The sequence below is a fragment of the Cyclopterus lumpus genome, chromosome 7 (genome assembly GCF_009769545.1).
Source record: "Cyclopterus lumpus isolate fCycLum1 chromosome 7, fCycLum1.pri, whole genome shotgun sequence".
Taxonomy (NCBI): domain Eukaryota; kingdom Metazoa; phylum Chordata; class Actinopteri; order Perciformes; family Cyclopteridae; genus Cyclopterus; species Cyclopterus lumpus.
Genome location: NC_046972.1, coordinates 21,689,495 through 21,712,481, shown reverse-complemented (window position 1 = coordinate 21,712,481; position 22,987 = coordinate 21,689,495). Strand labels below are relative to the sequence as shown.

The following is a 22,987-nucleotide window of genomic DNA, read 5'->3' as shown; positions in this document are numbered from 1 at the left end:
GCAAACCCCCGCTGCCATTTTAGACACCGAGGTGGAGCTTTTCGGTTTTTCCTTCCACGCAACGAGCGAACCCGGCGAACCGGTTTTTGGTGCAGAAACACACACGCGCGTGCGCTCGTCGAGCCCCGCGACCCGGGTCGAACGCGGTAGACGAAACACGTGCGTTTCATACCGGACGTGTATTTTTTTTTTTTTTTTTGGCGGCACGGAGACGATTTAATTCTCCATTTTGCTCCGCGTGCTTTACATTGAGGATACAGCGCCTCGTGCACGGTGTCACGTGCGCCAGTCAACAAAAATTGCTGCAGAGAAGGAATTTGACGGGTGAACTCTGACCCCGCCCTGTACGAAATACCAGAAACACCTGATTTTCCTCCCTCACCAAACTACATGTTTTTAAACAGGTTACAAAAAAATTGGCGTCCCAAAAGCTACAGGTGCACGTGACAAATGGGGTTGCACAACACTTGCAGGTGCATTGCTGCTGTATCAGTTTATACAGCAACTCATTGTTAATTTTTGTCTCTTTAAAAAAAAAAAAAAGAAGCTTTGAATTAGATCATTTGAGAATGGACAAAACGTTTTTAGGACAATAAATTTATTCACACAACAGCTCCTCCCCGTGCTCCTCCAGCTTTATTGATAGTTTAAAATTACATTTCTATTTTCTAGGACTTCAGTTGCACTTTCCTTCCGACTTAAAAACTGAGTACAAGCAAATGGTATTTATACAGTAGTCTAAGTGATATTGTACAAAAATAACATTTTGATTTCTGTGAAAACATTTCTTTCCCAAATAACTCCTAATTCTGCTGTTCTGACAACTGCTCTTGATGTTAAATTTTACCCAAGGTAAAAAAAATAAAATAAAATTCCAAAGCCATTTTGTAAAAAGGAAAAGTCTACCTTGGACTACCAAGTGATATTTAAGTTGTAAACAGATTTCTATAAAAGAACGTGTTTCTTTTAATAACTCCAAAATGTGTATATCTTAACAATATAACATGTAGTTTGTTATCGCCCACTTAGCTGCTTGTAGGGCTGAAATGCATCATGTTATGAACGTTTCCATGTCATACTCTCTTGGCCAACTCATAGCTCACTAAAACAAACCAAAATAACCATACATGGAAGTTCGGTTTCCATTTACTCCCTTCTTCTCTCAATTTATTGAGGCTCACTTCCACAAGCTCAGAGGTCCTATATATTCCCGTGTTCAGTCCCATTCTTCATCTCTGATCACCAGTGGCTTGGAAAGGGGGGGGGTTCTTTAACAAAGCATTATACATAACACCGCTACCAAACAAAAACATTTTTGTATAGAATGCAGAACGATTTTTTTTTTTCACCCCTTTCATTGTATTACATGTCGAGAGGCACACTGGCCTGGGACTAGCCTCCGTTAGCCAACCTTTGGCCAGTGAAGAGGATTCAGAGAAAATAATACAACCAACCATCAATCTGAAAAAAAGGAGGGGCAACAGAGGGTACTCATTACGCGCTGCCTTCATTGGTGCAATCTTTTGCCAGGTGGCCCGCATTTCCGCAGTTGTAGCAGTTCGTCTCGCTCGTTTTAGCGCAGTGCACGGCAACGTGGCCGATATCGCCACACCTAGGCACGACCAAAGCAGAGAGCGGCAATAGTTAACAGACTTGTGAATGCAAGAAAATAAGAAAAAAAAAAAACAGACAGATTTGGAGAAAAAAAGGCAGCAGTCACCTGTAACATTTCACTTTATCGCAAAGTTTCTGGATGTGGCCAAACCCTCCGCAGGAGTAGCACTTCTGGTTGTGTGCATGATCACAGTCCCGGGCCATGTGGCCAGCTTTGCTGCAGATGTAGCAGAGCTGCTCCCTCTCCTTTTTGGGCTCCTTGCAGTCCCGGGAAATATGGCCACTCCTGTGGCAGTTGTAGCACGCTGAAATGGGGGGTGGGTGGTGTGGGGGGGAGGTTTGTCAGAAATGCATTACTGTTGCGAGAAAAAAGTTGAATGTAAATACATGTTAAATCTTTAGGATACCATACTGTTGTGTACCATTGAAATAAAAATGTAATTACTTCAGTAACTGCGGTGTAAGAAAACACCACTTCACATCAACTAACTAGAACTGAAATGGAAGAATTAGAACTGCAATGCACACCATCCTCAGTTTGGTCACAGTCCCTGGCCATGTGTCCTTGGTCTCCACACCGATAACAGAACAGCTCTGTAACAACAGAAAGATTTGTATGCAAAGATGAAAGGAAGACATGGTTTAATTGATGGATTCCTCAAGTGTTCCACCACAAATTAAATGTGTTCCAATGGGAGTGCTGCACTAAGACACACACATGTAACCCCATACTACAGCAACAAGTGAATAACGTATGTAAAGTGAAGTAAAAAAATAAAAAATAATCCAGGGTATTGTGATAATCATCCTGCACTGGGTGTGGCCTGAATAGTAGATAGTACCCTTGCCTCGTCCCCGACCCCTTCCGCTGCCACGTCCACGTGGACCACTGGAACCATTAGGGCAATGCTTTGCCCAGTGCCCCGAGCGGCCACATTGATAGCACTCACTGCTGCAGCTCATATCCATTACCTAAACAAAAACATGACACATATCAGTTAATACAAATCTTAACAGGCCCTATTGAAAAAATAAATAAAAATCACACCCGCTCTGATTTACAGCCTTACATTGTACCGGGCTTTCGCAGCAAAGACACAAAAGGACAATTATTGTATACAATGAGATTAAATGACATGATGTGCCCCCCCATCTTGATATTCCACCAGGAGAATTCCCAATATTGTGTAACCCAGACATGCATATATATATATATATATATATATATATATATATATATATATATATATATATATATATATATATATATATACAATAGAATTGGAAGGCAAATAATTGGGAGAATATGGGTACATTTGTTTCATTTTCTACATTCTGGCTCAAACAGAGCTTAGAAATTGGCCTCTCGTTGAACAATTAAGCCGCTTAGTATTAAAAGCACACACACACACACGCTACTACTGTGGTCACTAATGGCTAAATCTGTTCAGACTACTTACAAACAGACGCTTGAGCTCTAAAACACACACATTTAGCCACTTTTTCACACGTGGCGTGAAAGCCTGTTGATCAATAAGTCTTACATTTAAACCTGCATACTCAAGATGCCATGTCTCCAAGAATAACCTCATCATGGACATAACTAGAGCAACATTATTTGACATCTCGAGACGTCAAAGTATCTTAAGTATACAATTTTGGAAACAGATCTGAGACAGATAACACACACGTATACACACACACCAGTATGTAAGCAGCCAGTCTATTATGCCTATTGTTAAAAGGGGGAACTACTCTATGGTAATTATATATTTTAAAGACAGGAGGGTGGTGTGGGGTGTATATTTTTTGGTTTCTATCATAAGTGGCCATCAGCCTACAACTAACTACCAGGCTAAACTTACACGATTTCCTCAATGGAATCATGTTGTGATCGCCAAAGGGCCAAACGTCTTGTTTGCTTGACGGCTCTAAAGACACATCAAGTCGGGAAGAATGTGAGTTAATGAGTGATCAAGCTCCTAGAAGACGACTCAAGAAACGCACACAAAAAAATGGGGTAGTTTGGATTTTAAGCTACAGCAACGTTTAAATAATTAAAATCGGTTAGCTTGTTGCTTCGAATTAAAAACAAACAAACGTTGACGGTCGTTTAAATAGGCTATGGGCCGCTCAATGTTGGGTTTTTAATCTACATAAAAACAGATCCTCTAAAAAAAAAATAAACACAAAAAGCAGCGGATATAATTCATCTTTAATGGCCACTGAAGGAGATCCGCTCCCACGGGAGCAAAACGCAGTTTATTTTAAGATAATCTTCAATCATTTGGGCCAACATGGTCGCTACTGTTACTACACAAATGGCCATGAAAGCGTGCAGTTAGCTGCAGACCGTATTCTTCCCCCTCGTCGCATTGTTATGATGAACATCGGCTAAAAAAATATAGCAGCAGAGATGAAATGTTATTCCAGTAAAATTAGGAATAAGATACGGGGGGGGATATACATCAAGACAACGCGATTCTCCCTCCCCCTCGAGCCGAAACAAATGCCAAAGGTTGAAGCTACGCTAACGTCGGCCTAGTCACGTTTGATATCCCTGCGCGCTCGCGAGACAGAAGGAGAGCCGTTGCTGCTGATGCTGACCGGCTAACACATGCTAGCACATGTTAGCACACCCGCATCACGATCGTGACGGAAAGAAAAAAAAAAAAAAAAAAAAAGCACGGTTCGATTCGACGACCGAGCTCCGCTCCCCGGCCGAAAAGAGAGCGCCGGTTCGACAGGCACTGCGACGAGGGTTCGCCGCGGCACGTTTTTTTTCTTCTCCTTCTTCCAGACGGGATTTGCTGGGTGAATATAGCGCAAAAAAAAAACAAAAGACAATTTCCCCCCGCGCAGGGCGCACCGAGTCGCCGTGGTGAGCAGGCCCGGACTCGAAACCCACCGCTTGTGCCGTTATGTGACTAAAACCAGTGCGTTGTTGTTGTTGTTTTTTTCCACCCCAACGGAAAACCCGACCGGACGTTAAAACAAAATTATGCTTTTTTTGTCAGTTTGAACACCTCGACGTTGCGAAGTTATCGCACTCCAAAAATCGTATTTGTGGGTTTAATACATTTTTTTTTGTGCCGTTATATTGCTTACCTCGCTGGCTACCTTAGCTCTGCCTCCTTCTTTGCGCTACATGCGGTGTGAACAGGAGTAACCGAATTGTCATTCGCAGTAACCAGTAAGAACAAACCCGGACGTTCATTGGCCACGGGGGCTTGCGGAGCAGCCAATCGAAAGCGAGGATTTATGGACTTCGCCTCTGGGAATCAGCCAATCACGGATACATCCCAGTCCTTTTCCTTAAATCGCCTGCCTGGCCTTATTTTTTCCCACTTCTTTAAAAAAAAAAAAAAACATCAAGGGATGTTATATACTTATACTCCAACTGGTATTACCAATGTGACTACCAGTAATACTTTTATTATTTATAATAATAATTCATAGAAAATGGGCTATGTAAGAGCCACAAGATGGATACAGTATATCAAATTCAGACTACTCCCCATTAAATCAATAAGTAGTAGTTCTGATAGTGTCAGAAGGTAGCTTTGTTTAAAGAATCAGTTAAATTAGCTGTATAGAAATGTCCGAATCTGGTTCTACATAACTTATTATGGTTCAAATTAGCAAGGCAGATGAAAATGTGTATGCAAATTTGAAGTTACAAGCAACATCACAATTATTAAGAATTATTAATTCAATGCGAGGTCCAAATCACTCGTGATGAGGGCAGTATTTTGATGAATACTAATTGAATAAATAATAGCTATATTTAAAACACTGGGAAGTATTTTTTAAATTTATTTTGTTATCATTTTGCACTTCTTAAAACACCTGAAACAGCTGAAAGTATCATTTATAGACATAGTTTGTTTGGGAATGTCTCCAAGTTAAATGGTTAAAACAAACCTGAAACAAATCTGGAAAAACTAGAATTAAAATGAGTATAAATAGGCCTAAAATAATACAACAAAATGTGTTTCAGACTGTATAACGCGGATGCAAACCCTTCTTGATGAAGGAGTCCTGGTTGCATCATATTTTGAATACAAGTGGACAGCTAGAGACAATATTCCATGGGAGTTGCAAGCATCTCAGCTAACTGGCCTGAGTGCTCTGTCAGATCAATAAGTGGGAAAGATGCATTTATCTCAGGCTTAAGGTGGATTTGGTGGCAAAGCTCTGAGATGGCAATTATTATTTCCCGTGGTCTTCATTCTGCAGCTCAAAACCGTCAACACAAGGCAGGGGGAAATATCCTCACCTGTGGTGCATCATTTTTAATTGATACAAAGTTGTACCACCAATATTATCCCACATTTACTGAAATACACTGGTGCTGTTGCATGTGTTATGGAGTACCTTAAAAACGCTCCACAGTGACAAAGCCCTGCCCTCATCTTCACAGAAACAGTATTTGGCATTCAGTTATTTGTCAGATGTAATATATGTTATAGTTAGAGGGGTGGAATGAAAGCTACAATTGAGAATGTTCTTCCTGATTTAGATTTCTAGCTGAAATTGTCTGCCGTATGCTGCTTTTATGGAAACAATGTATGCTGAATCTTTCGGGACATATTGACCTGGGTGTTGATGGAGCTGTTTTTATTCTCAGACGGTGTCAACTCCAGCTGGCTGAAAGGACCTATGAGCCATCTGTAATTGGGGTACCTCAGGGGACCATGGATGCTACACGGAGATGGTGAACACATGGTGAGTGTGCAGGGCACCCTGTGAGGTTTCAAGCTTTGACTGTTTCAGGGCTAGTTTGGTAATAAATAAAAAAATAACGGTGTTCTTTGCTCACAAAAGCGTGTTAGAAACCATTTCAAATCCGTATAAACTATTTTTCTCTCTCTCTCCTGGAGCCTACAAGCCATCCTACAAGTTGACTCTTTGTCTTTTTTTGAGCATATATGTAAAATATAACATGAATATCAGGAAGGCTTGGCTCCCACGCTGCACTGTCCTCAAATCTCCAGATGGTGGTGCACGAGGAGTTCATAATGGATTCATTTACTCCAAACCGGTAGTGGAACGATTTAAAAAAAAAAAATTGTACTTTTCTTTATTTTATTTTTCCCTTTCAAAAGATCCTGTTGCAACTGTTATTATAACGAATAGCATTAAAATAAATATATTAAAAAAAATATATATATATATGAAAAATAACCAGTCTGAGTTTATCGGTGACGTAGTGGCCACAGGAAGGAGCTTTAAACGTACTATATATGCACATTATATATATGCACATTATTAAATATATTAAGAATCCAACACTTTAAATCACGCGGAGTTCATTTTTTAATAAGAAGTGGGAGGGATTTAAATGTGTGCTATGCGCAGTAGTGTGCGTGATTCTTGAAACTCTTGTTATGACTGCGAGGTCCTGTTTCAATCACTGGCGTCAGACGGACGACACCAACTCAAACCTTTTCACCTCCTCCCGAACAACGTCAACGTATTGAGAGGGAGAGAGAGAGAGAGGGAGAGAGAGAGAGAGAGAGAGAGAGAGAGAGAGAGAGAGAGAGAGAGAGAGAGAGAGAGAGAGAGAGAGAGAGAGAGAGAGAGAGAGAGAGAGAGAGAGAGAGAGAGAGAGAGAGAGAGAGAGAGAGAGAGAGAGAGAGAGAGAGGGAGAGAGAGAGAGGGAGAGAGAGAGAGAGAGAGAGAGAGAGAGAGAGAGAGAGAGAGAGAGAGAGAGAGAGAGAGAGAGGGAGAGAGAGAGAGAGAGAGAGAGAGAGGGAGAGAGAGAGAGAGAGAGAGAGAGAGAGAGAGAGAGGGAGAGAGAGAGAGAGAGAGAGAGAGAGAGAGAGAGAGAGAGAGAGAGGAGAGAGAGAGAGAGAGAGAGAGAGAGAGAGAGAGAGGGAGAGAGAGAGAGAGAGAGAGAGAGAGAGAGAGAGAGAGAGAGAGAGAGAGAGAGAGAGGGAGAGAGAGAGAGGGAGAGAGAGAGAGAGAGAGAGAGAGAGAGAGAGAGAGAGAGAGAGAGAGAGAGAGAGAGAGAGAGAGAGAGAGAGAGAGAGAGGGAGAGAGAGAGAGAGAGAGAGAGAGAGAGAGAGAGAGAGAGAGAGAGAGAGGAGAGAGAGAGAGAGAGAGAGAGAGAGAGAGAGAGAGAGAGAGAGAGAGAGAGAGAGAGAGAGAGAGAGAGAGAGAGAGAGAGAGAGAAAGAAAAGGAAGCACCGAGCAACTTTATTGGGAGTTTTAATTTGAAAGGGCCTCGCGGGGCTTTAAGAATATCCCTTTTTTTTTTTTTTTTGCCGTGTCACTTTGAGGGTCCGACGGATTTTCTTCTTTCGCATTCAGGACGACTGGGAGTTAAAAAAAACAAACAACAACAACAACAACTGTTCCTCCTTTTATTATATGCGATGGCTCGTAAAAACAAACCCCGCATATGACCTTCACGTCTTAACATTATTTGCTACATTTACCGGATTATTTGCTACACAGTCGCACGCGGTCTGCGACAACTTCGACTCTTTTTTTTTTTCCTCTTTTTTTTCCCTTTTTTTTTTTTTCCTTTTGAATGCGTTGCAAATATGATGTCACCGACGCCACTTTTTCCTGAAGTTATGGCGGAGCCCAACTTTTCTAACTTCTCTTGGTAAGCACACACACACTCTCCCGCACACACGCACACACAGCTTGGCTCTTGAACACGTTTTGTTTTTTAAAAAAACCTAAAAACTGGGGGTCTTCTCCATAAGCCGAATGACCGCGACATGCATCGCTCGAAACAAGTGAGATTATTATATATATATATATATATTTTTTTTTTTGAATGGAGGCTGAACCGAGCTGTGAAAGCTTCACGACAGGAGTTCGCCTCCTTTCGGGGCCCTACAGGCACATTTTACAGCAATAACTGGATCTACCGGGACTTATTTAAAACAATATAAACACACACAGCCACTAATGGCTGCTGTGTATCTCGTTCACGCGCTTCAACGGTAGGTAGGCTTTACTGTAGCAGGCCTGCGTTTAGCGAGAAGTTGGATTTAATTGGAGCTCAATGAAGGCGTTTTTTTAAAGCCAGTTTAGCGGGCCTCTCCCCAAAAAAAAGTACACGCTAACCTGCCTCACCTACCTACATTTTGAGGAAGACTTTTTTTTTATTCTTAGAAAACTCTCCTAAAGCTGACTGACCTGTTATGCGGAGCAGAAGTCACTTTTAACATTTTTTTTTTTTTTTTTATTGTTAATGATTTGATGTCAGGTACTTGTTGTGAACACCATTGCTGCAGCGTGTTGGTGGGTTTTTAGGGTGGGAAACACACCACCGATTTCCCAAATCCCCCCCCCCCCCCCTCAGTTTCTTTTTTTTCTTCTCCCTCTCACTACTATTGACACTCCGGTGTGTCTGATGTGACAGCTAACCACTAAACCGCAGTAAATCATCTCCTCAGTGTGCCAACAGGCCTTTTAGTGGAGGACACACCGGAGTAAATTAGGAGGTTTGCAGTGAAAGTATACACACTGAAAAGGAAGCATCTGTAAAACTATATATATTAATTCTATGTAGGTAGGCAGCATATTTGTTTCTGATGGGTAGGTCCAACTTGGTTTGTTGTTGTTGTTTTTTTTTTCAAGCCACATTGACAAATGATCTGTTCACAGATGTTTTTATTTACTTTACCAGTATTATTATAATGGCAAGTTATTCTTATGTGTCAATCCATCTAAAAGTTGCTGAGTTTTAATTGCCATTGGCCTGACAGTGCAGGAAAAAGAGAGTCTGTTGAAAGCACATACTGTAAATAACCCGACTGACCTCTGTGGTTGTCAGAGATCCTCCTGGTCTGAGTGGGTTTGTTTGTCTACATTGCACTGCAGCTCCCTCTCAAAGGAAAGGAACATTTCTAGTTGTATGCCTCTCCCCCCCCCCTCCCAAAAGAAAAAAAAGCACATGTGGTATTCTTAAAATTGCCACTGCCATGTGATTATAGTGTCAGAGTTGAGCCAAGAGTTTAATAAGCACATAGGACCACTGAACGGTTGAGGACATGCATGTTCTTCCTCTTTTCCTGTCACACCTCTGAAAGGTTTTGACATTATATTTAGAGATTGCGTCAAACGAGTTCTCGATGCCACAACCCAAACCTATCTTTTTGTTACTTTTACTTTTTCCTGTCTGTAAAATCCCCCCCCAAAAAACTATCAGCATTGGAATCTGACCACAGCTGCTTTTTTTTCATTTTTTTCTTTTTCTCAGTTGGACAACAAATTAATTACAGTAGTATTAGTGTTTGCTACTTCAAAGAAAATCTATTTAAATCCAGGACGATGAGGAAACCGTGAAAAACACAAGACTAGTTTGTTTTTACACTTTGGTGCACACCACCAATATCCTTACAAAGAAGAAAGAGAGCTACAGTGACATCGATTTTAAATTCTTTATGTGAGCTTTCAAGCATTTGAACAACTACTTACGTTCCCCCCCCCCCCACCCCCACACACACACATATCTTCTCAGACCATTGAGTGCACTTGGCTTTAATAATGGAGCACCTCCAGGGAGCGTGGAAGACCCTGAGCAACGGCTTCGGCATGAAGGACTCCGCGTTCGAGGGCCCGTGCCTCTCGCCGACCTTGGTCCAGGGCTTTCCTTGCCAGCGTCGCTCCTCAGATGACAGCAAGATGCCCGACTCCAAGGCTAGCAGCACTATCCGCGTCTACCTCCCGAACCAGCAGCGCACTGTGGTGAGGTCATGTTTTATTTATTTATTTATTTTCCCCTGCAGGTAGAAGGAGGCGCATTGATTTCCAGACTTCCAGTCAGGCTGCAGAGATACTTCACTAGTACGAGCTTCTTGCACTCAGGCAGATGAGAGGAATTCATATGTGTGTGTTTTTTGTGTCCCTCAGGTCAACGTACGACCAGGTATGACTCTGCACAGCTGCCTGATTAAAGCGTTAAAGGTGAGAGGGCTGCAGCCTCAGTGCTGTGCCGTCTTCAGGCTGCATCCAGGACAGAGGAGGTGAGCGCAGGACCGCTTTGACGGATCCGAGAATTCACGAACCGCGTGCCAACCTGCCGCAGTTATTGCGCTGGATTTTAATATATCCTTTCATTTTAAAGTAATTTTTTTTTCCCTTCTTTTTTTGTTAATTTTTTTTTATTGCGAACAGTAAAAAATCGCGGATGGATTGGAACACTGACTCCACCTCCCTGATTGGAGAGGAGCTACTGGTGGAGGTTTTAGATCACGTTCCATTGACGACGCATAATTTTGTGAGTACCTGACGCATTTGCTGTAATCCCTCGCACTCGAGTCACTAAAGTGTAGTGTCTAAAGGAACATCTTGTGCATTTTTTTCCCTTCTTTCTTTTAGGTCCGGAAGACGTATCTGAAACTGGCGTTCTGCGATATTTGCCAGAAGTTTCTCTTGAATGGTTTCCGTTGCCAAACATGCGGCTACAAGTTCCACGAGCATTGCAGCACCAAAGTGCCCACCATGTGTGTGGACTGGAGCAATATCCGACAACTCCTGTAAGTGTGAGAGAGAGAATAATGTATTTTATAATCTAATCAAATCTGACATTGGTGCATCAGCTAATCTAGTGTTTTGAGATAAAACGGGGAAAGCGAGTTCTACTGATACTACAGGTCTCCTGTCTCAGCTCGTGTTTATGGATTTGCATACTCGCCCTAAGAAGAGTGTATGCGGGCCTCATGACAGATAGTGATCGCGTCGTTGGCATTGATGAGTTGAGCTCTTTCACCTGACAACCGCTGTACTCTCGAGCAGACGGCTGCCCTTTTTTTGATCAAGCACCGTAAGAAACAAGATGTCCGCTCTCTATCTCCAGGTTGTGTCCCACGCCTGGTGACAGCGGCGCCCCGTCGCTGCCCCCGCTGACGTCCCGGCGAATGAGAGAATCCCTAACGCGGTTTCCAAGGTAAGGAAACGTTGTTGTTTTTCTCAGTGATTTAAAAAAAAAAAAAATATTATTATTATTACAAACACATTGGCCAGGTGCAAATGATACATGTATGAGTGACACTACGTTTTGGAAACGCAGCACATACTTCACGGAAATGCTTTTTATTTTTATTTAATTTTTTTCATCGCTGAATTAAGTGAGCCCTCTTCTTTTTGTGGCCAGAGGGAAGAAGAAGAAGAGGGACGGGCCCTGTGGAGTTTTCTTGTAAACAAACACAAGTTGTGTTTACACAGTGTGTCTCCTTGAGCTCGACCAAATGTGTAAAGATGCGTTTCCTACCACATGAAACATCTGCGAAGCAGAATTTGTCTTTTTTTTTTTTTTTAAAAGGACGGCTCGCCCCTTAAGATAAATATTTTTCCCCGTAGTTCTGTTTATCAATCTAGATTGTTTTGCTGTGAGATGGCTAGTTTTTGGGGATATTGGCCAGAGAGCCGTCTGCCCTTCTCTCCGATAGGATGGGACGCCATGACGCTCTGCTTTGGCGTGCTCAAAGCACTAATAAAAAAACTTTTAAAAAGTCTTTTCCCAGAAATCCTCACCCGGTTACACAAGATGAACTATTTGTTGAAGGAAAAAATAGTTCCTGCACGAGACGGCTCCATTTCATTTTAATGTTTCCATCCCATGTAGACATGGATAGGAGGGGACCGGATAATATAATTGAGGCATCGGATGAGCACGCTGTAGAAAAAAAAATGGAGAGTCACAGGCAGGTTTAGGGAGCCAGGACCATCGTCCCCCTTTCAGCCATTTCTCCTGCTTGACTGCAAAAAAACAGAAGTAGCTCAAACGCGCGAAGTATCGTAATCCGAGTAGAATTAAACCCTGTTTTTTTTTTTTAATGACGTCCTCGGCTTTACGGGGGCTTACCAGTCCAAGTGCTGATGTAACGAGGGGCGTGAAAAGGGCCTGTTGTTTCAGGGGCACTTAAAATGGTTAAAAAGCACTCTGCGCTGCCAAATTAGCGCTCACAAAGTATCAAGTTGTTCCAGGCGGAGCGATTCTCAAATGCTCCTTTTTTTTGAAACGCAGTCCTGCGTTGCCAGAAGGGAGATTGTTTCTCAAGGAGTGCCCTCTGTGATCATAACTGTGATTAAAAACAAATTTATATATATATATATGAGCTCAGTTTATAAATGCGTCATTCGGCTCCCACTGTCCCCGCAGCTCTACATCCAGTAACAAGGCCGTTGTTGTGCACATGTTTTCTTTTTTTTTTTTTTTTAATCTTTTGTACATTTGGACTAGATTAGATTTTGTGCTTGTAAATGGGAACATCTAAAATCTCGCTGACATTTGGTTTGTTTGCCGATTGACAAATTTGGCTGCTGAGCTTTGTACTCTCCCGCTGAGCCAATACGAGGCCTTGGCAAACGCAGAGAGCGAAAATACCTCGACGGGGGTCAAGTTAGCAAAGAAAAATGGGCCACGATTATAATTAAACAATAACTACTTCCTCACAGTTTTTTTTTTTGTGTGTGTTTTTTCTGCATGTGTGGTTGGCAGTTAGTTGAGGGCACAGCATAAACAGATGATTCTTGAATTGGGGAGGAAACGAAACCAGAGTGCTTTGACTAGTTTGACATAAATCACAGATTTCAGTGTTCAGGGCAAACGTAAACAAACAAACAAGTCGGCGCTCTCTCGTAATGCTTTTGGTCCCCGTTCGCCTTCACAGCTCGGCCCACCGGTATTCCACCCCGCATGCCTTCAACTACGCCGCGCCTTACACGCCCGCGGGCGGCTGGCTCTCCCAGAGGCAGCGCTCCACCTCCACGCCCAACGTGCACATGGTTAGCACCACCCTGCCCGTCGACTGCAGCATGATTGAGGTAACCACACACCAGACAAAAAAAATACCCCCGTGGCCTGAAAGGGATCCAAATTTCTCTTCGCCGCACTCCTTTCTACCTCCTTTAAGCTATCCACCTGGATGGGGTTGCGCCTGTTTTGTGCTATTCCCTCGATGGCATCTGACTTTATGCATTTGCAACACTCGACTTCCCCCTGTCCACTTCTAGTTTCTGTCTTTCACTGTCCTGGTTCTTGCATAATCAGCTCACTTTGTCCTTGGCATGCTTTGTAGAATACTTTCTGTGTTCCAGGTAGTAACCTGAGCATCACTCTCCTCATCCTTCTCTTCCTTACTTTCCTTCACCGTGTCCCTTTTTTTTCCTTTTCCCCCTCCTGTTCTTCTCTCTCCCCCCCCCCCCCCCCGGGGGGGCTGTTGTATTGTGAAACCCTGCTGGGGAGTAGCTAGACTGCCTGAATGCCTCCCCCGGCTCCTGGTGCCACCGATTCTGGCTGAAGAGGAAAGTAGGTATTGTGAACTTCTCCCAGTCTTTTGTCGAGGCCTCATCCGAGAGTCCCGAAAAGGTTAGAAAGCGGAGCGTTTCTGTGTGCGGTCTGAATGGCATGCCATTGCAAACAGGCTATCTGCATTCACATCTTGACTTGAAGTCACACCGCAGCATGCGGTTTACTGTTTGAACACACTGACGGTGGTGTTCTTCTTCTCTCTCCCTCTCTCTCTAGGATGCAATGCGTGATCACGACTCGGGTAAGTGCTGGCGCCGCATTACGTGATCTTCTCATCGCACTCCTTCCCTTCAGCCTTTCGATGCAACATTCTGGACATTGAGCTTCCTCCCCCGTAATATTCAATAGACATTAAAAATAGATGAGCAGTAGAGGTGGCGTGGTGATGATGCAAGACTAATCTGCACGTGACGAGTCCATTTAAGAAAGAGAAAATTATGGCTCTCCGGACCTTTTTTTTTCTTCTTATTAGTATTTATGTTCTTGTGCACATCATCCTCAAATGTGAAGTCCGCTGCACATTTACTGATGCAAGCATGAAGGAGGAAAACTGAGAAAGTCAAAGGTTGTGTCCCAAATTGATCAATAATCACCATTATGCCACCCGTGTAGTGTATTTGCCTTTTTCTAGCATAGCCTGAATGCCTAAAGAGAACTCTTTATATCTCATCTAGGAAAAAAAAACACTGGTTTCACCTGTGTAGTGCAGTAGGTATTAAACCAAAGTCCTCCATCCTAAAGTGCTGCCTTCTTCTCTCTGTATTCCTGAAGGGGGGAGTTCCCCCAGCCAGAGCCCTACAGGCTGGTCCCAGTCCAAAGCGCCGCCACCCTCCCAGCGAGAGAGGGCCCCGTCCTTCAACACTCAGGAGAAAAATAAAATTGTAAGTCCCGGGCCTCTTCTTGGATACAGAATTATTTTTTATTTTAAAGTTTCATGAACTTTAGCTGTTTTTAAAAAGTAGTCGCTACATTTCGGAAGTCATTTTTGTTACTTTAGTAACATGTTATAGTACTTAAGTGTGTGTGTGTGTGTGTTTCTGACCAGTTTGACCTTGCAGAATACTGGCTAAAGCTAACCGGTTATGTCACTTTTATAACACATTCGTTTTAACGTACGTTAAGAAAATGTGAAATTGTATATTGTGTTTTAATGTTTATTGCCACGCACCCGTCAGCAAGCCAAATTCCACATGCGTGCCACATACTTGGCAATAAAGCGTCTCTGTGTCGCACCTTCTTGATTTTCTGGTCATCCAGAGGCCTCGGGACAAGCGGGACTCCAGTTACTACTGGGAGATCGAGGCCAGCGAGGTGTATCTGAACTCCCGCATCGGCTCGGGCTCATTTGGGACCGTGTACAAAGGGAAATGGCACGGTAGGAATGCATGTCACATGGGGCAGGGCACATTCAGGTGTGACCACGAGCACTAGAGGCGGGTCAGGTAGTCCGAAACTGTACCCAAGTAAAAGTAATGTTACCAAAATGAAGGAGACTATCTGTAGTTGAAACATTATCTATGATGGCTACGTGAAATCAAAGCATGTTTTATTTGTTTTTTTTTTGTGCATAATGGCTACAGAATGATATTTAGATTACAACAGAAAGCGGTAGTATTGGAGCACGATGCACTGCGTGTTTTGTGATATTAAACTAGTTGGCATCACCACGACAGACGGTTCTCTGATGTGCTGACTTCAGACCAGCGCTCGCAAACCAAAAGCTTAGCGCGCCCGTTCACTCGTCTCACGTTGGCCCGTTCACGTTGAAGTGTCTGAAAACGCCACCGCTTTCATCCTCCCCCTGCTTTGAGCAGAGGGTCACGTGGAGGCGTGGCTTTTCGGGAGCGCCGGCAGATCTGGGACCAGTTAGTCTCGCAAAGCCAGAACTCCGTAGCGCAATAAAAGTAAAGATTTCCCTGAAATCTTCTAAAGTAACAGTAAAAACAAAAGAAAGAATGCTGCATTAAAACTACTTTAAGAAGTACAATTTACTAAAAATAATTATTTGAATACATGTAAGGGAGCAAATCTAACCTGTGTTCATACTACTAACTAAACACTTTAAAATGATCCCCTGCATGCAGCGCTGCATTTGATCTGAGCTCACAGTGGATCTTTATGGGTATTTTTGTTGTAGGTGACGTAGCGGTGAAGATTTTAAAGGTCACTAACCCCACACCAGAGCAGTTTCAGGCGTTCAGGAATGAAGTGGCGGTCTTGAGGTAAGAAATGTCACCGATTTAGCGTTTTCTTTTCCTTTTTAATTAATTTTTTTCTTTGCAAAACCTTGACCATATCTTGCCCTCTTGCCTCTGGTCGCAGGAAGACGCGACACGTCAACATCCTGTTGTTCATGGGCTACATGACGAAGGACAACCTGGCCATTGTGACCCAGTGGTGTGAAGGCAGCAGCCTCTACCAACACATTCACGTCCTGGAGACAAACTTCAAGATCATCCAGCTCATAGACATCGCCAGGCAGACGGCTCAGGGCATGGAGTGAGTCCTCACAAGTGGAGATAAACTGAATCGATAGGAACCCAGATGTCGGTATAATAATAATCCCATTCTTTTTTTTCTCATTTCTAGCTATCTGCATGCTAAGAACATCATTCACCGGGACATGAAGTCCAACAGTATCCTTTCCATTGTGTGTGTGTGTGTGTGTGTGTGTGTGTGTGTGTGTGTGTGTGTGTGTGTGTGTGTGTGTGTGTGTGTGTGTGTGTGTGTGTGTGTGTGTGTGTGTGTGTGTGTGTGTGTGTGTGTGTGTGTGTGTGTGTGTGTGTGTGTGTGTGTGTGTGTGTGTGTGTGTGTGTGTTGTGTGTGTGTGTGTGTGTGTGTGTGTGTGTGTGTGTGTGTGTGTGTGTGTGTGTGTGTGTGTGTGTGTGTGAAAAGCACTCTGTGCACTTTAATCCCGTGCACTTTAATCCCCGCACTTGTCAGGACCTGTGTTTCCTCAGCGGGCTTTGGCTGTGATTCCTTGACGGCAGCGTAGACATCTTCTTGCACGAAGGGCTAACGGTGAAAATCGGGGACTTTGGTCTGGCAACGGTGAAGGCCAGATGGAGCGGCTCGCATCAAGTGGAGCAGCCTTCCGGATCCATCCTCTGGATGGTGAGTGAACGCAGCAAATAAGACGAGTATGTCCAAGACATGAAGATGGAAAGAAACCCGGAAATGTAATCCTTTGCGGGTTTTTTTTCTTTTCTTTCCTCCGTACGGCCGCAGGCTCCCGAGGTCATCCGGATGCAGGATAACAACCCCTACAGCTTCCAGTCTGACGTCTATTCCTACGGAATCGTTCTCTTCGAGCTCATGACGGGAGAGCTCCCGTACTCCCTGATAGCAACGAGAGATCAGGTAAAGTCCCTCTCTCCTGGTCTTACTCGTACGTGGGGTCAAGCGGACAGATCGACACTTCTGTCTACTGGAGGATTACAGCCTGTAGCGCCAACTTCTGGCCAGACTACGCCGTCGCCCAGTTTATTCGCTCCAAACCGGTTGATGGAAATGCACCTAATGGTTTCTTGATCCCACATACACCCAGCAATTGTTTTTATTTGGCATAATCAATCTGTGCAAACTTGCAAGTTCGGTTGCACGTTTTTGCTACTTTTTGTTAGACCTGGTCCGGTAAATCAGAAGTCAGCCACAGTCGAGACAAGTGCCGAAGCTCTCGAAGGGTTGTGGTGCTGGCCTGAGGCCCAATACGGAACAGAGGCGTCCTGGAGCCACTGGCCTAATTTTAGACCCCCCCCCCCCCCCCACCGTAACACAACCCTGTTTGCATGTGAGGAAAAGGGGTGGATGTGCGTGTCTGCGTTTTCTTTTTCGTCCCCCGCGCATTGGCCACGAGACCTGGTCTGGATCGCACCTCGGCTCCTTGTTCGGTTTCCGTTCACTGCGTCTGTTTTCAAAATAGGCCGAAGTCGCCGACGTGCAAAGTGTCGCCCATAAACGACGTCGGGGATCCACCGACCGCGCTAGCGAGCACACGGAGCACCCCGATCGTGCATTCATCTCTGCAGCGCCACGCACACGCATGCCTGCACGCTTTTTAGACGCTCGTCGCCTTCGACTCACTGGCTGCGTTTCTAAAAATATATCTCTGAGATTGGACTCCTGATATTAGGATTCATCAGGCGTGTCGTACTGTGGGTCAATAGGTCAACGCCTGTCTCATGTGCTGTCTGTGACTCCGCCCTCCTCTCAGATTATCTTCATGGTGGGAAGAGGCTATTTGTCCCCGGACCTCAGCAAGCTCTATAAAAACTGCCCCAAAGCCATGAAAAGGTTGGTGGTCGACTGCATCAAGAAGTCCAAAGACGAGAGGCCCCTCTTCCCTCAGGTGAAGCACCGTCTAAAAGTTTTTCTTTTAATTCATCTTCAATTTGTTATCCCTCTTATGCATTTTTTTTTTTGGTTCTTTTTCTTCTCAGATCTTGTCCTCCATTGAGCTTCTCCAGCATGCCCTGCCTAAGATAAACCGCAGTGCCTCAGAACCGTCCCTGCACAGAGCCTCTCACACGGAGGATATCAATATCTGTACTCTGACCTCCTCCAGACTGCCTGTTTTCTAGAGGTTCAGACGGCACAGCTCCTCCTCCTCCTTTTTTTTGAAATATCCAAAATAGTCCAAATGCTCAGGACGCCCCAAATTCTTTACATACAGATGACGCAAATCTAGACGTAACCATGTACACGCAATCATACATAAACCCGCGCTAATCAATTTGAATATGTGAGGATCTACTTTCTTTTTTTTTTTTGGGAAGGAAGTGAGCGATTCCAGTGGGACGAGGCGGGCTTAAGACGCACACGGAGGCGGGTGCCTCGCTTATCACTGCACGTATTAAGAAGTATGCAGCGGCTCCACGGTGGCGATGCATTTGGTTTAAAAAAAAAAAAAAAATTTAAAAAAATTGTAAATACATGCTTGCACAACTATCTAAGACAACGAGGAAATGGACACTGAAGGAAGCTCAAGAGGAAGACGGATGTGCGTCTCTCTTGGTTCGGGTTCTGTGACGTGAAGGACACCCCTTTTTTTTAAAAAAATTTTTTTTTTATCTGGCTGTCCTGGGTTCTGATGAAGAGGACCTTTCTTTCTTTTCTTTTTTTTAAAAGCTTATATGCCTTAAGAGGAAACGAAGCCTGGACTCAGATCCCGCACAGTTCTCCTCCTCCTTGTTATCACAAACAAAGCCGTTGGATGTAGTCCATTTAGTTGCACAGTAGTAGTTGATTTTGCATTGTCTTGAATGATGATGGCGTAAATGTGGGAAGTTGTTGTCCTTTTTTTTTTTTTTCCTTAATTGTCTCTTTTTATGGGGGGGGGGGAGGGGGGGTCATATTGGACAGCGAGCATAAAAAAATAATTGAATTTGCATATTATTTTTTAGCAAAAGCAATGGTTATGTTTCCACAGTCTACACGTTGTCTTCGTGGCTCCGAGTAAAACGATCTGTAGACGCGTTCTTATCGGTTCCTCATCGTCAGGTGGTCTTAAATGTTTAAAATGATTTGGAAAAAAAACCCCTAATTTGTATCCGTTGTCTTTTGATGTCTCTTTCAGGAGGTTAAACATGGTATTGTGTACTTTGGTGAGAGAGTTGTCTATTCGATATTTTAATAAAATTAAGTTAAATTCTTTTGCCAAAAGACGTTTGTTATGTTTTCCTGCTTCTTATTAGGATTTTTTAAAAATAAGCTGAATGCTGTATTGGTAATGCCACCTGAGCGTCATTTTGGAAGCGGACCTCCAGATGATGATTATTATTATTATTATTATTATTATTATTATCTCTCCTTAATCCCACACATGGGCAAGAGTTAGTTGGTGGGTGAGATGTTTGCAGTAGCAGTGGCAACACGGTGTAAACTCCCTGGGGATCCAGTCCAGACACGCCACCGGGGAATCCTGCCAATGGCTGCTGCTGCTGCACAGCCACTGGCAGGCTCAGTGGAACAACACTCATGGGGAGGGGGAGGGGGGGGGGGGGCAAGGACATGTGGTGGAAAGAGAGGACGGTTATATATATTTTTTTTTTTTTGTGTAAACATGCAACGTGTAGTCCAGCTGGGCAGGAGAGCTTGACATGGTTCAAATGTAGAGTAAATATTGGAATATTTGCTGTGTTCTAAATATGTTCGTGGCCCTTTTTTTTAATGATTTTAAATAGCCTCTTTTTTTTTTTAAAACCTTATTTGATCACGTCTCAAAAGGCCTTATCACAGGTGGTGAAATAGACCCGATGTCACCACAAAGCGGTGCAGCGTAATGAGAGCGTGGCCATCGGCTGACCACTAGACGGCTATTTTTACAAACTTTTTTTTGCTGAGTGTGTTTTATCGGTTCTATTTCTGCATTCTGACGAGCCTCACGGGCTTGGAAAAAAACCCCAGCAGAGCCCCCAAAAGGTTCTGCAGCCACGGCCCACGATGGCTCCATCTAGCGGGTGTTCCTCCAGGATCTCCTGCAAGGGTTGTGCTTTATTTAAACCATCATCCTTAAGTATTATAATAATAATAATAATAATAATAATACTTTGATTTTATATAGTGCTCCTAGACACTCAAAGACGCTTTTCATAAGGCATAAACAAACTAAATAGAAAGACAACTTGTACTAAATATAAGAACCCTTACGACAATTTAAGAAATACTCCACATTAAAACCCTTAGTTGGGTACATTAGTATTTGCTAAATGTACTTAAAATATTAAGAAGAATGTCCCACTGAAAAGAAGCACGTCAGTGTTTGAACTACTTTATATGCAGCTTGCTAGTTTAGTCTTGTGGTTCTCAATCTAGGGCCTGGGCCCCTCTAAAGGTGCACAAACTCTGTGTGTGTGTGTGATTTCCCATACTTGGGAAGACAACGCCCTCCGTGCTTCAACTCTACCAACAGATGGCAGCAAGAAGCTCTGTATGTCCACTGGGTTGTTTACAGAACGTATAAAGCCCTGAAAGCGTGACATGATGTTTTAGGTGTTTGTTCCACTTCAAAAAATAATGTGTTATTTCAGAAATATAATAATAGGGTACATAACAAGAGATGCAATGACGCCTGATGTGTTTATAAATCTGCACCTTTTACATTCTTCCCCCCTCATTATGGGATGGAGGCGTTTTTCTCTCCCTCTGTGATGTGCAGCGGCGTGACAGACAGCTGGGAGGAGGAGTCTAGACGGAAGTGTCCCTCCTCCCGAGGTCTTCTGTGACTTTTACTGTCCTCTGGGCCACGTGGAAGAAGAAGAAGAAGAAGAAGAAGAAGAAGAAGAAGAAGAACATAAAACATCTGCACCATCTGGAAGCATCCTGAATACGTAATGATGAACACATGTCATCTGTGGCAGATGTTTGCACAAAATCTGTCCATAATGCAAACAACATGAATTTGCACAATTACAGTGTGATTCATCATCAGGCTCCAGCATCCCATCGGCACAACGAGGGGCCCCTGCAGCCACGTCGACTACTTGTTGAGTTCTTTATTTTTTTTCTTTCCTGGAGGACAGAAGATGTCGTGTGCTGCTGATATCGGGCCGTACAAATATCATTGAACTGAGTTGTGTCTTCTCTATTTTAAGGCCACCCGGGAGGCCACTTAATCATATTCCGTCTCCCACAGAGAGACATCCAAGCGTGAAGTCGGAGACAGCTTGTGTCCAGTGGTTCAACAAACATATCGAATATTCATAAATTCTTTAATTTTTCAATGACGGAGCAAGAAAAAAACAAACCATAACATACACAACTGTATGTCTTTTTAAAGGGGATCTTTACGGTCTCAGAATGTCTTTACATTGTGTAAAAAACAACAACAACAAAGCAGTGCAGGAATAAAGAGCGTTAAAAAGACATTTATAATAAATGCATATATATATATATATATATATATATATATCTATGCTGTGTGTTCCATGGTGCTGTCGGTGAAGGTAGCTCAGGTAGAAGGAAGTGTTGGAAGAATTACAGATTTGATGGGACATTTTAATGCGGTCTGATACTGCAAAAGCAAAAAATTACAAGGCAATAAAACTGAACAAGTAATGTCACGATGAAGTTTCTGGGCAACTGTCCAACAGAGATATCTTTCAATGCGGTAGAAGTGATTAATAAAGATTTGGTTGGCAATGTGCCTTCTTCAAGTCTACAAAATTGTTTATCTCACGAATCAATAATTGAATAAAAGGTTTAATCAAATTTTATTTTAATTCACTAATCCGAACCTCATTTCCTGCTTCGTCTCACGGTGTCACTTCAATCCATCATGCGTTGATTATTATTACGGAAAAATAACAACAAAGACGACTGCTCGATGTGTTCATTCTACATTAATGTGTTGAACTTATTATCATTTTCAGAAATTGAGGCAGAAACAGACGGATGTGAAAGATGAATTCTGGTGAAACGTCATCTGTGTATCATCCGTAAAGAGTTTCCACTAATATCCCAATGACTTAAGTTGATGTACATAAACCTTGAACATCAGTCATTGAGGCACAAAAAAAGCATCACAGTAAGTACTTAATGTCGTGGTGTCTTCTCCTGTGGTGTGTGTGTGTGCGTGTGTGTGTGCGTGTGTGTGTGTGCGCGTGTGTGTGTGCGTGTGTGTGTGCGTGTGTGTGTGCGTGTGTGTGTGCGTGTGTGTGTGTGTGTGTGTGTGTGTGTGTGCGTGTGTGTGTGCGTGTGTGTGTGTGCGCGTGTGTGTGCGTGTGTGTGTGTGTGTGTGTGTGTGTAGGCGTAGGCGCGTCTACTCCTCCTGAGCTCTGGCAGTCTCACCGCCTGACTATTTTTATTCATGAGCGTCTGATATTCTGAGGTTCTTGGTGCTACTGTATGTTATTGGTTCTACTGTAGTACTGTAGGTTCTTGGTTCTACTGTAGTACTGTATGTTCTTGGTGCTACTGTAGGTTCTGTGTTCTACTGTAGTACTGAATGATATTGGTGCTACTGTAGGATGTTGGTTCTACTGTAGTACTGTAGGTTCTTGGTTCTACTGTAGTACTGTATGTTCTTGGTTCTACTGTAGGTTCTGTGTTCTACTGTAGTACTGAATGATATTGGTGCTACTGTAGGATGTTGGT

At 43.4% G+C, this 22,987-nt stretch overlaps 2 protein-coding genes across 4 annotated transcripts; one reads left to right on the top strand and one right to left on the bottom strand.

Moving 5' to 3' along the window:
* Window positions 1-614: 614 nt before the first annotated feature.
* On the bottom strand, window positions 615-4,833 carry cnbpa (CCHC-type zinc finger, nucleic acid binding protein a). 2 transcript variants are annotated; one of them, XM_034538013.1, is made up of 5 exons: window positions 4,723-4,833; window positions 2,457-2,586; window positions 2,143-2,208; window positions 1,721-1,919; window positions 615-1,612 (listed from the first exon to the last, which is right to left on the bottom strand). In XM_034538013.1, the coding sequence occupies exons 2-5, from the start codon at window positions 2,581-2,583 to the stop codon at window positions 1,495-1,497; spliced, it is 510 nt and encodes a 169-aa protein (XP_034393904.1). In that variant the 5' UTR covers window positions 2,584-2,586; window positions 4,723-4,833; the 3' UTR covers window positions 615-1,494. The 2 variants fall into 2 exon arrangements, with proteins under 2 accessions (XP_034393904.1, XP_034393905.1); XM_034538014.1 differs by having other exon boundaries at window positions 2,463-2,586.
* A 2,922-nt stretch (window positions 4,834-7,755) lies between these two features.
* raf1a (Raf-1 proto-oncogene, serine/threonine kinase a) lies at window positions 7,756-19,555 on the top strand. 2 transcript variants are annotated; one of them, XM_034537913.1, is made up of 18 exons: window positions 7,756-8,230; window positions 10,100-10,326; window positions 10,492-10,604; window positions 10,756-10,858; window positions 10,960-11,117; window positions 11,438-11,527; window positions 13,254-13,407; window positions 13,832-13,951; window positions 14,111-14,135; window positions 14,666-14,775; window positions 15,152-15,269; window positions 16,032-16,116; window positions 16,217-16,393; window positions 16,484-16,530; window positions 16,890-17,008; window positions 17,123-17,254; window positions 18,108-18,242; window positions 18,334-19,555. In XM_034537913.1, exons 2-18 carry the CDS (start codon window positions 10,126-10,128, stop codon window positions 18,472-18,474), a joined length of 2,028 nt encoding a protein of 675 aa, XP_034393804.1. In that variant the 5' UTR covers window positions 7,756-8,230; window positions 10,100-10,125; the 3' UTR covers window positions 18,475-19,555. The 2 variants fall into 2 exon arrangements, with proteins under 2 accessions (XP_034393804.1, XP_034393803.1); XM_034537912.1 differs by lacking the exon at window positions 13,832-13,951.
* Window positions 19,556-22,987: the final 3,432 nt, after the last annotated feature.